Source organism: Schistocerca piceifrons, chromosome 10 (assembly GCF_021461385.2).
Source record: "Schistocerca piceifrons isolate TAMUIC-IGC-003096 chromosome 10, iqSchPice1.1, whole genome shotgun sequence".
NCBI lineage: Eukaryota > Metazoa > Arthropoda > Insecta > Orthoptera > Acrididae > Schistocerca > Schistocerca piceifrons.
Genome location: NC_060147.1, coordinates 119398884 through 119415630, shown reverse-complemented (window position 1 = coordinate 119415630; position 16747 = coordinate 119398884). Strand labels below are relative to the sequence as shown.

The 16747-nt window shown below is 41.6% G+C and overlaps 1 protein-coding gene across 1 annotated transcript in view; it reads right to left on the bottom strand.

Annotated features, from left to right (window-relative positions):
- Window positions 1–16747, bottom strand: part of LOC124718744 (homeobox protein engrailed-2-like) — a 148909-nt gene that overhangs the window by 5385 nt on the left and 126777 nt on the right. Inside the window, exon 7 of the mRNA XM_047244359.1 lies at window positions 2110–2256. Coding sequence (XP_047100315.1) covers window positions 2110–2256 — 147 coding nt within the window. The remainder of the gene's footprint in view (window positions 1–2109; window positions 2257–16747) is intronic.

Here is a 16747-nt window from a genome sequence, read left to right as displayed (position 1 = left end):
AACAGTCTAATTTTTGAGGGCAAAAATGAAAAACTAAATACTCTTTATTTGGACTGTCCATTATTTTGTACTACAGATGTACGAAGTGTCATAGAATAACAGAAAACAATCATTTTCGCAACATCGAGCTCACCATACAAATGCTGCATTTTTACATTTACCGCTATACCATTACAATATGAACCCAACAGAACTGATCTGGGGCCAAGTTAAAGGATTTGGCCACGACAACTAAAAAGGCTGTTAAGCTGCCAGACACGCTGGAACCAACACACGCAGCTTTTTCACATGTCACTGCCGTGTACTGGCGGAATAGGAGTAGCACCTCATAACAGAAGAGGAGAAAATGCGCCGCCTGTGTGGCTTCGTGGATTCTGTTGTTGATCGGTTCGTTATCAGCGTAGCAGATGACAGTTCAGAACTGAGACGTATTTCTCGGATTCGGATAACGAAGGAGCTAAGAGATTACCTGACGACTGACTGTAGTTAATACCTTCATTGGCTTCAATATTAGTACGGTGAAATTCTTGCAGCACGCTACTGCATCATATTGTTTCTTAGCTCGTCTCTTTTTACGTCGGAACTGCAAATGCTCACACCATTGCAGGTTAGTTGGACCGCTGGCTGGCCAGTGCTGAGCTGACAAAGTTTAATGCCCTGGTAAAGCTGTTGTCCCGCGTTATCGCTCAGTCTATGTAAGTATCACAGCATAAATCGTATACCTACGATCGTACTTGAATGTACTGGTCACAGCTTGGCTTCTGCTCCACATGAAACGAATTCCAGCGAGATTCAGGCAAACGCAGAAGAGTACATGGCGTAATGTTTACATCAGGTTTATTCTTCTGATGGACAGAGTATACCAACTTTCGTTTATGTCGGACAATTCCTCATTGGTGTTGCGATATTTCTTCTGTCAGTGTGTTTTAGCCAATGCTTTCATTTTGACTTATGACTGTATCGATACACATAGGATATCGATACATAGAGGATATAAAATGTAGACTGGCAATGGCAAGAAAAACGTTTCTGAAGAAGAGAAATTTGTTAACATCGAGAATAGATTTAAGTGTCAAGAAGTCTTTTCTGAAAGTATTTGTATGGAGTGTAGCCATGTACAGATGTGGAACATGGACGATAAATAGTTTAGGCAAGAAGACAACAGAGGCTTTCGAAATGTGGTGCTACAGAAGAATGATGAAGATTAGACGGGTAGATCACGCAAGTAATGAGGAGGTACTGAATAGAACTGGGGAGAAGAGGAATTTGTGTCACAACTTGTCTAGAAGAAGGGATCGGTTGGTAGGACATGTTCTGGGGCAGCAAGGGATCACCAAGTTAGTACTGGAGGGCAGCGTGGAGGGTAAAAATCGTCGAGGGAGACCAAGAGATGAATACACTAAGCGATTTAGGTTGCAGTAGGTACTTGGAGATAAAACAGCTTGCACAGAAACCAGAACGCCATTATAAGAGTCGAGTATAGATTTAAGTGTCAGGAAGTCTTTTCTGAAAGCGTGTGGAGTGTAGGCATGTGTGGAAGAGAAATATGGATTGGAATAGAAGCATTTGAAATGTGATGCTATAGAAGAACGTTGAAGATCAGATGTGTAGGTCACGTAACTAATGAGGAGGTACTGAACAGAATTGGGGAGAAGAGGAATTTGTGGCACAGCTTGACTAGAAGAAGGGATCGGTCGGTAGGACACGTTCTGATGAGTCAAGAGATTACCAATTTAGTACTGGAGGGAAGCATGAGGGAGGGTAAGCATGGTAAAGACGTGAATACACTAAGCAGATTCTGAAGAATGTAGGGTACAGTAGATACTTGGAGATGAAGAGGCTCGCATGGGATAGAATAGCATGGAAAGCTGCATGAAACCAATCTTTGGACTAAAGATCGCAACAACAACATATCGATACATAACAAATGAGAATATGTATGGGGAACTATTACAATCATGTGAATGATACCAGAAGCCAAAAAGAAATAAACTTCATGCTACCCTCGGATTTGCACATGTGATTTCTCAGTGCGTGAGACTAGTTTGTGAATGTAGAGTAGAGAGAGAGAGAGACAGACAGACGCAAAGAGTGGGCTGTTGACGGTACCTGCCTGTGAGCCATCTTGAGGCGGGAGGTGAGCTGCTTCTTCCACTTGGTGCGCCGGTTTTGGAACCACGTCTTGATCTGCACCTCCGTCAGCGCCAGAGCCTTGCTCAGCTCCATCCGCTTGCTGACGCTCAGGTACTTGTCCAGCTGCCGACAGACACCACCTGTACGTCACAAGCTGACACCAACTTTCTCCATGAAGTTCATATTGTGTATTACAAGACTGAATGCTAGATACATCGTTGAAGTGGCTGTGTCTCATCAGAAATGGAAGGGCTCAATGTGTTATCGTGGTCGATGAAAAAGAGTTGTGGAACATGCAGCCTACACAACATTATTATTCATAAATTAGCACAAAAAGCTGTCCAAGGGATACCAAAACAGTGGATATGGTGTGTAAAACATTTTCAAACTTCTTGTCGCTTTAATTCGGGGTAAAACCTCGAGCTTTTGACAATTACCTCCACCGTCTTGATCAGGAGCGACTGACTGTCAAAACTAATGTTGTGGTGGCCGCATGTACACCATAGACTGCTTCTGATTGATAGCTAATTGGATAAAGCACATGGTGTCAACGTCTGCACTGGTTGGCGCCATAGTGTATAACATTGCGACGAACATCCTCTGGCTCTCCTCTGCATCGACAGCTCGCTTCCATGCACCGCTAAGATTATATCCGCTATCACGGTTGAAGTTCTTCTCTCGCATTCTTATTTCAACTGCCTCTTTACCTACAGAGCGCTAGTATGTGGGAGCCTGGTACGAAACGTTTGTTTGGTCAAGCAGTATTTTATGTTTTTTTGTGAGGTTGTGCCTAGTAACTGCAGATTTCTGCGCTTCTCGATTTTTAATATGTCCTTGATGTCCTGCACAGCAGTCGGAAACAGTGCGGGTGAACTGACTAATGTAACTGCTTTTGTGCTCAGGATTGTTGTAAATCCCTGGGCCGAGGCTGTCGTTAACAGGGCGGTGGTACCACCAGCGCAAATGTCGACACCATCTGCGACAGCTTTACGTAATTACCGACCAATCAGAAGCCGTTTATGGGCTGCATAAGGCCACCACAGCAGCTGTTCTGACAGTTACTTGCTCCTGACGAAGACGGTGGAGGTAGTGGTCGAAAGCTCGAGGTTTTACCCTGAACTGACTCGGAAAGTAGTCCGAGAATGTTTTATACAACAGTGGCATCGCGAAAGACTTTGTTCTCACAATGTATATGGTAGTATCTAGAAAGCAGGCAGCGAATAGCGGCATTAAGACGTGATAACGTAAAAGAAAGTCTCATTTAAGCAACACATTTAGCTTAAATACGTGTGGAGTACCGCAGGGCTCTGTTCTAAGACCTCAATTGTTTCTTCATTACGTTAATGATATTTACTTTCAGTAAAGCAAAAAAACAGAAAAAAATTATTTGCAGATGTCACTGGCATTTTAATTACATCAAATTCGAAAACATTTCTTAATGGTGTGCAAAATTATATTTATTTGGTTATGGACCAGTGTTCGGTTTCTTAGCATATCTTCAAGTGACAACTGAGTACTGCAAACATGGATAAAATGATGAGCAACTTACAATGATATTATTTTTACAGAAGATACAAAAATGATACAGAGAGTTTACACAGCAAAACATTACTCTTTTTGTCACATGTAAACAGTTACATTAACTAGAAATGGAGGACAAAGTTTTTATGTGGAGATACATTAACAGTTGATGAGAAATAGATTAATTTATAATCTGAATCTAGTGTCTGTAACGAAAACTTAATTTATCAAAGGAGAGAAAGGAACTGAGTCTGATCATTTAATAATAAGCAGGCAGCAGTCTGTGCCATTTGTTGTTGTTTTACAGCTTTTCAATTATGGTTAAAATGTTTATGGAATCAGCAGTGTATACATTTTAATGTCTAATTACTAACAGGTTTCAATAAAACAAGATAATAAATAAATAAATAACTGTGTTCATCAACCTTCACTCCTCCCAACTTCTACAAGAAATTTATGAATCGGCGAGTAGGAAAAGGAGTCCATTTCTTTTTTCTTCAACTTACATTTGCGGGAGTTAACTGATCTCTGTCGTCTGGTATAACAAAGGATCATGCACCAACAGTGGAAGTCCTCGTTAGATGGGTATTGTATTAGAGAAGGGGCCATTTCCAGTAAAGAAGCGTATAGAGGATGTGTTCGAGTAAAAGAGAAGAAACGAGATGATGTAAAGAAAATTCTGCGATACATACCAGACGACCAGAAACCATTTTATAACAGTATCTCTTAGTGGCCTGCGAAGGACTGATAAGTTGAAGAGGAAGCAAGCCACCATTTTCTGCTTTGTTGTATTTTGATGGTGGTTGTTACAGTGTGAATAAACCTGTATGCTCATAACACATACTTTTATTCCTGAAATGAATATGATTAATATAAACTTCCAGAACACAATCATTCCTCTGCAGACAGGACGCTAGTTGGCTCATCAGCATCATCAGGCTAGAAAGGGTCACCTCCCGTACGTTCAATGTGGGTTACTGACCGCGCTGCGTGGTTAAAGTATAACGTAATGGTGTAAATTGTTTCGCCTTCGGCCACCTGCTACATAGCATCTCTACGACACTACTCTTAAAACCATTGTGTAGTAGAACAGTTTATTGTGGCCACTGAAAAATTTGCTTTCTGGGACATGACCGCTTCTCCAACTCACCAACTCGAATGCAATGGCAAGTCTTGACAATACATCACTGAAGTCAGTTACTCAAACAAAAGTTCTAGGAATATGGTTGTAGAACAATTAAAAATGAATTGCCATATGAAACATTTCGAAACAAAGCTTTCAAAATTGTTATGCTCTTCGTGTCTAGGCCACACTGCAAACAGGTCTACAATTGTTCAAACACATTGTGCATGCTTTGATTCATTACTTCGGTTTGGCCTTACCTTCAAGGGAAATTCAACCCTCAGCGAAAGTCTTGATGGCCCAGTAAAAGCGGGCAGGGCTATTTGCGAAGTAAAGAAATTTGAATCATGTAGACCACACTTCGTATAATGAGAATAATGAGCCTGCCAAGCCTTCACATATATGCATCTATCCTTTTTATAAATACTTTTCAAAATATATTTAACTTGTGATTGGTTTTTGGTAATACTTTTGTTTGATTTAATTTCAGTTATTGATTATTTATGTGTAGTAGAGTAATAATGTATCACGTAGACTATTAAATACCGTACTGACAATTTTTTTTAATCACAGCGTATTTAAATTTCAGTCTAGTACTGCATTTATTCTTGGATGTGGGATCATTTTGTACCCTGGATCCTTTTTTTTATTGTTGGGATAAACTAAATTTTCCGGAGTAATTTTTGCAATTTCAGAAAACGATTGCGACACGTAAAAATTGAATGCCATCATTTAGAAATGATTTTTTTTTAATCCTCGGTCTTCTGACTGCTTTCATGCCGCCAGCCACGAATTCCTCTGCTGTTCCAAACTTCTCGTCTCAGAATAGCACTCGTAACCTACGTCCACAGTTATTTGCTGGATTATTCCAATCTGCGTTTTCCTACAAATTTTTTGTCCTCTACAGCTCCCTCTAGTACCATGGAAGATATTCCGTGATGTCTTAACAGATGTCCTACCATCCTGTCCCTTCTTCTTGTCAGTGTTTTTCATATATTCCTTTGCTCACCGATTCACGGGGAACCTCATCATTCCTTGCCTAATTTTCAAATTCCTTTTGTAGCACCACATCTCAAACGCTTCGCTTCTCTTCTGTCCTGGTTCGCCCACAGTCAGTGTTTCACTGCCATATAATGCTGTGGGTCCGAACGTACATTGTCAGTAATTTCTTCCTCAAATTAAGGCCCATGTTTCATACTAGTAGACTCCTCTTCGCCAGGAATGCCCTCTTTGTCAGTTATAGTCTGCTTTTGATATCCTCCTTGTTCCGTCAGTCAGTGATTATTTTGCTGCCTAACTGGTAGAATTCCTTAACATCATCTACTTCGTGTCCATCAATCCCGATGTTAAGTTTTTCGCCGTCTTTATTTCTACTACTTCTCATTACTTTCGTCTTTTTTTCGATATACTCTCAATCTACATTCTGTATTCATTAGACTGTTCTTCTCATTCAGCAGATCCTATAATTCTTCTTCACTTTCACTGAGAATAGCAATGTCATCGACGAATTTTATTATTGATATCCTTTCACCTTGAATTGTAATCCCACTGTTGAAACTTTCTTTTATTTCCATCCTCGCTTTCTCGATGTATAGATTGAAGAATAGGAGGGAAAGACTACATCCCTCTCTTGCACCTTTTTAAATCCGAACACTTCGATCTTGATCCCCCACTCTTATGTTCTTGATCTCCTACTCTTACGTTCCGTCTTGGTTCTTGTACACATTGTATATTACCCGTCTTTCCCTATGGCTTAACTTTATTTTTCTCAGAATTTTGAACATTTTGCACCATTTCACATTGTCGAACGCTTTTCCTAGATTGAATAAACCTATGAAGATGTTTTCATTTTTTTTCCATTTTGCTTTCGGTGCGAACCGCTACTTCAGAACTGCCTCTGTGATGCCTTTACGTTTCCTAAAGCGTGACTGATCATCATTTCATAGATCCTCAATTTACTTTCTATCATTCTGTATATCATTCCTGTCAGAAACTTGGATGAATGAGCTGTTGAGCTGACTGTGCGGCAATTCTCGCACTTGTCTGCTCTTGCAGTCTTCGGAACTGAGTGGATGGTGTTTTTCCGAAAGTCTGATGGAATACTGCCACTCTCATACATTCTAGACGCAAACGTGAATAGTCATTTTGTTGCCATTTCTCCTAATGATTTTAAAAATTCCGAAGGACTGTTATCTATCCCTTCTGGCTTATTTTACCTTAAATCTTCCAAAGCTCCTTTGAATTCTGACTCCAATACTGGAGACCCTTTTTCTTCTATATCGACTCCAATTTCCTCTTCCAACACGTCGTGAGACAAGTCCTCCCCCTCATAGAGGCCTTCAGTGTATTGTTTCTACCTGTTCGCTCTCTCCTCTGCATTTAACAAAAGGTTCAAATGGCTCTGAACACTATGGGACTTAACATCTAAGGTCATCAGTCCCCTAGAACTTAGAACTACTTAAACCTAACTAATCTAAGGACATCACACACATCCATGCCCGAGGCAGGATTCGAACCTGCGACCGTAGCGGTCGCACGGTTCCAGACTGAAGCGCCTAGAACCGCTCGGCCACACCGGCCAGCTGCATTTAACAGTGGAATTCCCGTTGCACTTAATGTTACCGCCATTGCTTTTAATTTCACCGAAAGTTGTTTGATTTTGCTGTATACTGAGCAAGTTCTTCCCACAATGAGTTCTGTTTCAATATCTTCACATTTTTCATGCAGCCATTTCCCCTTAGCTCCTCTGCACTTTTTATGTCCTTCATTCCTAACTGAGTTATGTTTCTGTATTCCTGAATTCCCCTGAACATTTTTGTACTTCCTTCTTTCATCGATCATGTGAGGTATTTCTTCTATTACCCTTGATTTCCTCGCAGTTATCTTCATTGTACCTATATTCTTCTATCCAACTTATGTGATTGACCTTTTAGAGATGTACATTCCTCTTCAAGTGAACTGCCTACTGAGCTATTCATTAGTGCAGTATCTACAGCCTCAGACATGCGTATCTCTTAATCCTGTAGTATTTCTGTATTCCCCTTCCTGACCAGTCTCTTAAATTCAGCCTACTATCACCATTACTAAATTGTGATCTGAATCTATATGTGCTCCTGGGTACACCTTACAATTCAATATCCGGTGTAATGTAACTGAAATCTTCTTGCATCTCTCGCCCTCTTCCTCTTGTCATTCTTGAACAGAGTATTCGCTATTACTAGCTGAAATTTATTGCAGAACCCCATTAGTCTTTCTCTTCTCTCATTCCTTCTCTAATTTCTTCTCTTCTCTCATTCCTAGTACCAATTTTATATTTTCCTATATCCCCTTCTTATACCACTTCCCCTATAAGCGCATCCCAGCCCCCCTTGACTATTACATTTTTGTCGCCCTTTACGTACTGAATTACCCGTTCAGTGTCCTCATATACTATCTCTATCTCTTTATCTTCAGCTTGCGACGTCGGCATGTATACCTGAACTATTGTTGTCAATGATGGTTTGCTGTCGATTCTGATGAGAACAACCCGATCATTGAACTGTTCACAGTAACTCTCTCTCTCTGCCCTACTTTGCTATTCATAACGAATCCTACTCGCGTTACACGATTTTATGTTGCTATTGGTATTACCATACATTCATCTGACCAGAAATCCTATTCTTCTTTCCAGTTCATTTAACTGACCCCTAGCACATTGTAATATATTGATTATTCCTTACTACTGCAGTGTTATCTTGAAGCTGTGAGAAAGGAGGACAGGCGTTCCAAGGCCCAGAAGCAGAGACGATGTTGAGGGCAGACGAAACTAGGAGAGATATTGTTACACGAAGTAAACCGTAAGGGAAGAGCCTTGTGAAAATGCAGACGCCCCTATACGCGGTCCCAGGGCGCTAGTTACTCATCAAGGAATTAACATGTAACTTCATACGTCGTTTAGACGCTGTGGTAGGTTGCCACCGTAGAAATTTGTAAGCAACAGGCACGTATTACCGTATAAAGCCAGCTTGATACCAGCCCTGAGAACAGCAACGTCAGTAGGCTCACAAGGGTTAGAAAGAGAGCGAAAACGCCAAAAAAGTGTTGACCTAGCAGTCCCTACTCTGGGGAGCCCGAGGGGCGGGGCTAAATGACGTATTACAATAATGTTGCAAGCCTTATTTGGCAGAGCAGTTGCGTTTAGCTTTCAGCTGAACAATGTTGATACCAAATACGGACTTTGTGCAACTGCATTAACATCCTCGCCTTAGGAGCAGTAGAGGGGACCTAACTAAACCGTGATTGGCAGGCGCCTGCAAGAGACCTGCAGGATTGGGTGGATGGGAAAAACAGTGCCCCCACGCGACTCTTTAAAACCCCTAGATTCCGCATTTTGGCAGAGTTCTCAGTCAGACGATCTGGCGCCGAATCCGCGTCCGTCGACTCCAACCTCGGTCCAGCTCCGCGTAAGTCTGCTCTCTCTGTTTTGCAACTAATTTGTTACCTTAAGATGCTGCTAGTGTTTGCTATTGTGGTTAGCATCCACTCCTGGGACTTCAGCACTGGCTTCTGTTGTAACAGTGTTATTCATGCTTTTTCTACCCCTAGAACTAGCCTCCAGTGTATTGGTTAGTCCTGTCTGGAATAAACAACTATTTGGTTCAAATGGCTCTGAGCACTATGGGACTTAACTTCTAAGGTCATCAGTCCCCTAGAACTGAGAACTATTTAAACCTAACTAACCTAAGGACATCACACACATCCATGCCCGAAGCAGGATTCGAACCTGCGACCGTAGCGGTCGCGCGGTTCCAGACTGTAGTGCCTAGAACCGCTCGGCCACCCCGGCCGGCAAACAACTATTTCAAAACCTATTTGTCCAAGAGTTTCCACAACGAGTTCCCTACCGGGTCTCACCACCTGTATTTCTAGTAAATGCCTGTACCAGTGTTGGCTCAGAAAGAAGAAAACAATTAAATGCCTTCACTGTGAATTGTCCTTCTGCCTCCTACTCTGTACCACTCGGGAGCACAGACTGACCAGCAACCCCTTTTTCCCTCTCCCACCTATGTCAGGACACGACAACATCTAGATTGAGTCCTAGCTTTTCCCTTTTTAGATATTCTAGCTTCCCTAACACGTTCATTACTCTTTCGTTGGTGATTCGATCTTTTTTTCATGGTGACCTCCCACTCGGCAGTTCCCTCCCGGAGATTCGAATGGGGGAGTAGTCGAATGGTGAGATCATCATGACGCTTTTTTAATTACAGGCCACATGTCCTGTGGATACACGTTACGTGTCTTTAATGCAGTGGTTTCCATTGCCTTCTGCATCCTCATGTCGTTGATCATTGCTGATTCTTCCGCCATTAGGGGCAGTTTCCCACCCCAAGAGCAAGAGAGTGCCCTGAACCTCCCTCTGCTCCCCTGCCCACTTTGCCAAGGCTGGTTTGAATGCGGGTGACTTCGTGTGCGAGAATTCTTCAGCAGCCATTGCTGATAATTTTTATACAAAACTTAACCAATGGCGGGGTTCGATCTCGGGACTGAGGACGTTTTGATTACTAGTCAAAGGCGCTGCTCTTAGACGTCGGGTGCATTCTAGACATGGAATAGGAAGATATATTGAACTTGTGTTACAGGCCTGGCTAGAGAAAAAAATGGTTCAAATGGCTCTAAGCACTACGGGACTTAACATCTGAGGTCATCAGTCGCCTAGACTACTTAAACTTAACTAACCTAAGGACATCACACACATCCATGCCCGAGGCAGGATTCGAACCTGCGACCGTAGTAGCAGCGCGGTTCCGGACTGAAGCGCCAAGAACCGCTCGGCCACAACGGCGGGCGCCTGGCTAGAGACGACAGTCTGAATCTTCCAACTCAGAAGCAGTCATGCTCTAAGAAAAGAGGAAATGTAGTAGCTGTAGCAACGAAAGAAAGTTCTCGGTACGATAGCCAATATTTTATCAGCTGCATATAAGGCATCTGCTTCTATCCCTCATGCGGTATCAATGTCCGGTCTTGTCTGTTACTCCTTTGTCACTCGTCGCATTATTAGATATCCTTTAACTAATGTTCGAGTTTATGACTTTGATTACAGATTTTTATATGTGCTGCTGACCGTCAACAATATTTATCAGTAGCTGTTGTCACTCAGATTTACTTGTTTGAAGAGGAAAATGGATAATGCAGCGTCATGTCTGATACCGTTGAAACACAATTAAAGAGAAATAGTTTATTTATTTATTGTTCTGTGGGACCAAATTAAAGAGAAGTCTCCATGGTCATGGAACGAGTCAATACATGAAATTATAACACGATAGTAGAAACAGATAAAATGAAATACAAGAAACGTATTCAGGCGACAATTCGTAAGTTTAAATAAAGAAAATCAACAATGCAACACTGGAATTTGCTTAATTTTTCAGCTCATCCAGGAGCTCCTCGACAGAATAGAAGGAGTGAGTCATGAGGAAACTCTTCAGTTTAGACTTAAAAGCGTTTGGGCTACTGCTAAGATTTTTGAGTTCTTGTGGTAGCTTATTGAAAATGGATGCAGCAGAGTAGTGCACTCCTTTCTGCACAAGAGTCAAGGAAGTGCATTCCACATGCAGATTTGATTTCTGCCTAGTATTAACTGAGTGAAAGCTCTTGGGAATAAGCTGATATTGCTAACAACAAACGACATTAAAGAAAATATATACTGTGAGGGCAATGTCAGAATTCCCAGACTATTGAATAGGGGTCGACAAGAAGTTCTCGAACTTACACCACATATAGCTCAAACAGCCCGTTTTTGAGCCAAAAATACCCTTTTTGAATCACAAGAATTATCCCAAAAAATAATACCATATGACATAAGCGTATGAAAATATGCGAAGTAGATTACTTTTCGTGTTGAACTGTCACTTTATTTCAGATACTGTTCTCATGGTAAATAAAGCAGCATTTAGTTTCTGAACAAGATCCTGAAAATGGGCTTTTCACAACAGCTTAATATCTATCCGAACGCCTAGGAACTTGAACTGTTCCGTCTCGCTTATGATATGCCCATTCTGTCTGATCAAAATATTAGTTCTCGTTGAATTGTGAGTTAGAAACTGTAAAAACTGAGTCTTACTGTGATTTAGCATCAAATTATTTTCCACAAGCCAGGAACTTATTTCATGAACTACATTATTTGATAATGTTTCAATATTACACACAATATCCTTCACTACCAAGCTGGTGTCATCAGCAAATAGAAATATTTTTGAATCACCTGTAATACTAGAAGGCATTTCATTTATATAAATAAGAAACAGGAGTGGCCCCAGCACCGACCCTTGGGGAACACCCCACTTAACAGTGCCCCATTGGGACTGAACATCACTACCACTCTCAATATTGCGGAGAATTACCTTCTGCTTTCTGTTCTTAAAGTAAGAGGCGAACCAATTGTAAGCTACTCCCCTTACTCCATAATCGTCCAACTTCTGCAGTAATATTTTGTGGTCAACACAGTCAAAAGCCTTCGTTAAATCAAAGAAAACACCTAGCGTTCGCAATCTTTTATTTAATCTGTCCAAAACCTCACAGAGAAAAGAGAATATAGCATTTTCAGTTGTTAAACCATTTCCAAAACCAAACTGTACATTTGACAGCAAATTATGTGAATTTAAATGCTCCAGTGACCTTGTATATACAACCTTCACGATAACTTTAGCAAACACCGATGGCATAGAAATAGGTCTATAATCGTCAACATTATCCCTTTCTCCCTTTTTATAAAGTGGCTTCACTACCGAGTACTTTAATCGGTCAGGAAACCGACCACTCCTAAAGGAAAAGTTACAGATATGGCTAAGTACTGGGCTAACATACATGGAACAATACTTCAGTATTCTGCTAGATACCCCCTCATATCCATGAGAGTTCTTGGTCTTTAGTGATTTAATTATTAACTCAATCTCCCTCTTGTCAGTATCATGGAGGAGCATTTCAGGTAACAGGCTCGGAACACTTTTTTCTACGAGCGCTATATGATTCCATGTTGGGACTAGGTTTCTGTTTAGTTCACCTGCTATATTCAGAAAGTGATTATTAAATACTGTACATATATGCGACTTATCAGTAACACCGACATTCCCACTACTCACTGATTCTATATCCTCGACCTGTCTCTGCAGACCAGCCACTTCCTTTACGACTGACCATATGGTTTTAATTTTATCCTGAGACTTAGCTATTCTATCTGTATACCACTACTTTTTGCCTTCCTAATAACTTTTTTAAGCACCTTACAATACTGTTTGTAATGGGCTGCTGCATTTAGATTTTGACTGTTTCTATATAATATAATTGCCATTTTGTTCTACAGGATATTCTTATCCCTCTAGTCAGCCACCCAGACTGCCTGTTTGAGCTAGTACCCTGTTTTGAACCTTCTAACGGAAAGCAACTTTCAAAGAGCACGAGAAAAGTCTTGAGGAAAGCATTATATTTATCGTCTACTGTATCAGCACTATAAACATCTTTCCACTCTTGTTCCTTGATAAGGTTTACAAAGATCTCTACAGCAACTGGATCAGCTTTCCTAAAAAGTTGATAACTATATTTAACATGTGTTGCAGCACAAAAATCTTTTAGAGTTAAAACTTGTGCATCATGATCTGAAAGGCCATTCACTTTTTTGCTAACAGAATGCCCTTCTAGTAATGAGGAATGAACAAATATTGTCTATGGATGTTCTATTGTTCCCTTGCACCCTTGTTGGAAAGAATACGGTTTGCATAAGATTATATGAATTAAGGAGATCTACCAGCATCCTTTTCCTTGCACAATCACTTATACAATTAATATTGAAGTCACCACATATAACTAACTTTTTGTATTTCCTATAAAGTGAACCAAGAACCTCCTCTAGCTTTAGCAAAAATGCTGTGAAATCGGAGTCTGGGGATCTATAAATAACAACAGTTAGAATTTTAACTCCACTAAATTTAACTACACTTGCACAACATTGAAACACCTTTTCAATGCAGTATTTTGAAACATCAATTGACTCAAATGGGATACCGTTTTTCACATACATGGCTACTCCCCCACACCGCAAAGAGCTCCTAGAGAAGCTGCCAGCCAACCTGTATCCTGGTAAAGGAAGCTTCTGAAATATCTCCTTATTTAAGAATTTATTTATTATTAATTATTTATTATTAATTATTTATTATTATTTATTGTTCCAAAGAAAGTCATCACACGCAACTGTTTACTTTGTGCCACGCTTATTGCCCGAGTTTTGACAGTGAAACTTTATTCTTAATTATGATAGACAAATGCATTTATTTTGCATTATACCTGGATCGTTATGCTCTTACGCACTTCTGCCTCCAACATGAGCCTCAGAAAACTGCCGGCTGTGACCAGCCAATAATACGAGGGGCGTTCAATACTATTGCAATACATTCTTCCCCCGTCAGAGCAAGTTGGTTTTACTCACGTTTCCAATAAACCATACCACCTCCCACTCTCTTGGCTACAGGATCCTACTTTTCAGCATAATCTCCGTTCAGTGCGACGGCCTTACTGCATCTTATTGGCAGGGCCCGTATGCCCGCGTGGTACCACTGTCTTTCTACATCAGTAACCTCCCCATCACCCACCTACTGTTTCCCGTAGGGTGCATCCCTCACTGGGCCAGACTGGTAGAATTAGCGAAATCCGGGTTGTAGGGTGGTTTTGTGAGTTTCAGTTGCTCTCTTAGTGGAGATGGAAGTGCCCGAGATCGGTAAAAGTTTGGCTCGGGTACGACCCTTACGACCATCCCATGTCCAGTTTTTATGTCGCTTTCTTGTTGGAATCCAGGAAACCGAACGAAGCGCACGTTTGGCGACACCATATCTGGCGGGCTGCTCGAATTTGAGTGCACAACGTACTAATTGGTTAAGTACAATGGTAACTAAATCGGAAACGGCGCAACGTACCGATTGTTGTTCTTAACAATTATTTCTCAGCACAACCTATCCTGAAACACCCGTACAAACTTTTCAGACTCTTTCTGATCATCCTGTGTAGAAAGTAAACATATTATTTGATCAAAAGGAACTGGACAACTTACAGAGAACATTAATGTGGGGTCTGTACAGCCTTCTCCTTTACAGGGCTATTACAAATGATTGAAGCGATTTCATAAATTCACTGTAGCTCCATTCATTGACATATGGTCACGACACACTACAGATACGTAGAAAAACTCATAAAGTTTTGTTCGGCTGAAGCCGCACTTCAGGTTTCTGCCGCCAGAGCGCTCGAGAGCGCAGTGAGACAAAATGGCGACAGGAGCCGAGAAAGCGTATGTCGTGCTTGAAATGCACTCACATCAGTCAGTCATAAGAGTGCAACGACACTTCAGGACGAAGTTCAACAAAGATCCACCAACTGATAACTCCATTCGGCGATGGTATGGGCAGTTTAAAGCTTCTGGATGCCTCTGTAAGGGGAAATCAACGGGTCGGCCTGCAGTGAGCGAAGAAACGGTTGAACGCGTGCGGACAAGTTTCACGTGTAGCCCGCGGAAGTCGACCAATAAAGCAAGCAGTGAGCTAAACATATCACAGCCGACGGTTTGGAAAATCTTACGGAAAAGGCTAAAGCAGAAGCCTTACCGTTTACAATTGCTACAAGCCCTGACACCCGATGACAAAGTCAAACGCTTTGAATTTTCGGCGCGGTTGCAACAGCTCATGAAAGAGGATGCGTTCAGTGCGAAACTTGTTTTCAGTGATGAAGCAACAAATGGCTCAAATGGTTCAAATGGCTCTGAGCACTATGGGACTTAACTACTGTGGTCACCAGTCCCCTAGAACTTAGAACTACTTAAACCTAACTAACCTAAGGACATCACACACATCCATGCCCGAGGCAGGATTCGAACCTGCGACCGTAGCAGTCGCGCGGTTCCGGACTGCGCGCCTAGAACCGCTAGACCACCGCGGCCGGCGATGAAGCAACAATTTTTCTTAATGGTGAAGTGAACAGACACAATGTGCGAATCTGGGCGGTACAGAATCCTCACGCATTCGTGGAGCAAATTCGCAAGTCACCAAAAGTTAACGTGTTTTGTGCAATCTCACGGTTTAAAGTTTACGACCCCCTTTTCTTCTGCGAAAAAAACGTTACAGGACACGTGTATCTGGAGATGCTGGAAAATTGGCTGATGCCACAACTGGAGACCGACAGCGCCGACTTCATCTTTCAACAGGATGGTGCTCCACCGCACTTCCATCATGATGTTCGGCATTTCTTAAACAGGAGATTGGAAAACCGATGGATCGGTCGTGGTGGAGATCATGATTAGCAATTCATGTCATGGCCTCCTCGCTCTCCCGACTTAACCCCATGCGATTTCTTTCTGTGGGGTTATGTGAAAGATGATGGGGACATGCTGCGCCGAGTGTGGGAGGAACTTGATTATCGGCTTGATGTCTGCCGAATCACTAAAGGGGCACATATCGAACATTTGTGAATGCCTAAAAAACACTTTTTGAGTTTTTGTATGTGTGTGCAAAGCATTGTGAAAATATCTCAAATAATAAAGTTATTGTAGAGCTGTGAAATCGCTTTAATCATTTGTAATAACCCTGTATAACGGCATAAACTCAGCTGAGGTAGTAATACTGGACGCTGGGGTCTGGAGCGAAGCCGACATTCTAAACTCATCCCGGAAGTGTTCTGTTAGATTTATGTCGGGACTCTGGGCAGGCCAGTCCATTTCATGATGTTTTTGTCCACAGAGCATTACATCACAGATGCTGTTTTTCACAGGGTCCATTGTAAGATACACACATCAAAAAAAGTTTTGCATCACCTCGGTTCCGAGAGTTCCGGAACCTGTACAGAAAAGTGGAATAAAGATCAACATAAACATCATTTCCGCTCTTTTTTATTGCTTATGAAAACCACACATTGCATGCTGTGCTACCATACAGCGAGACCCTCAAAGGTGGTGGTCCA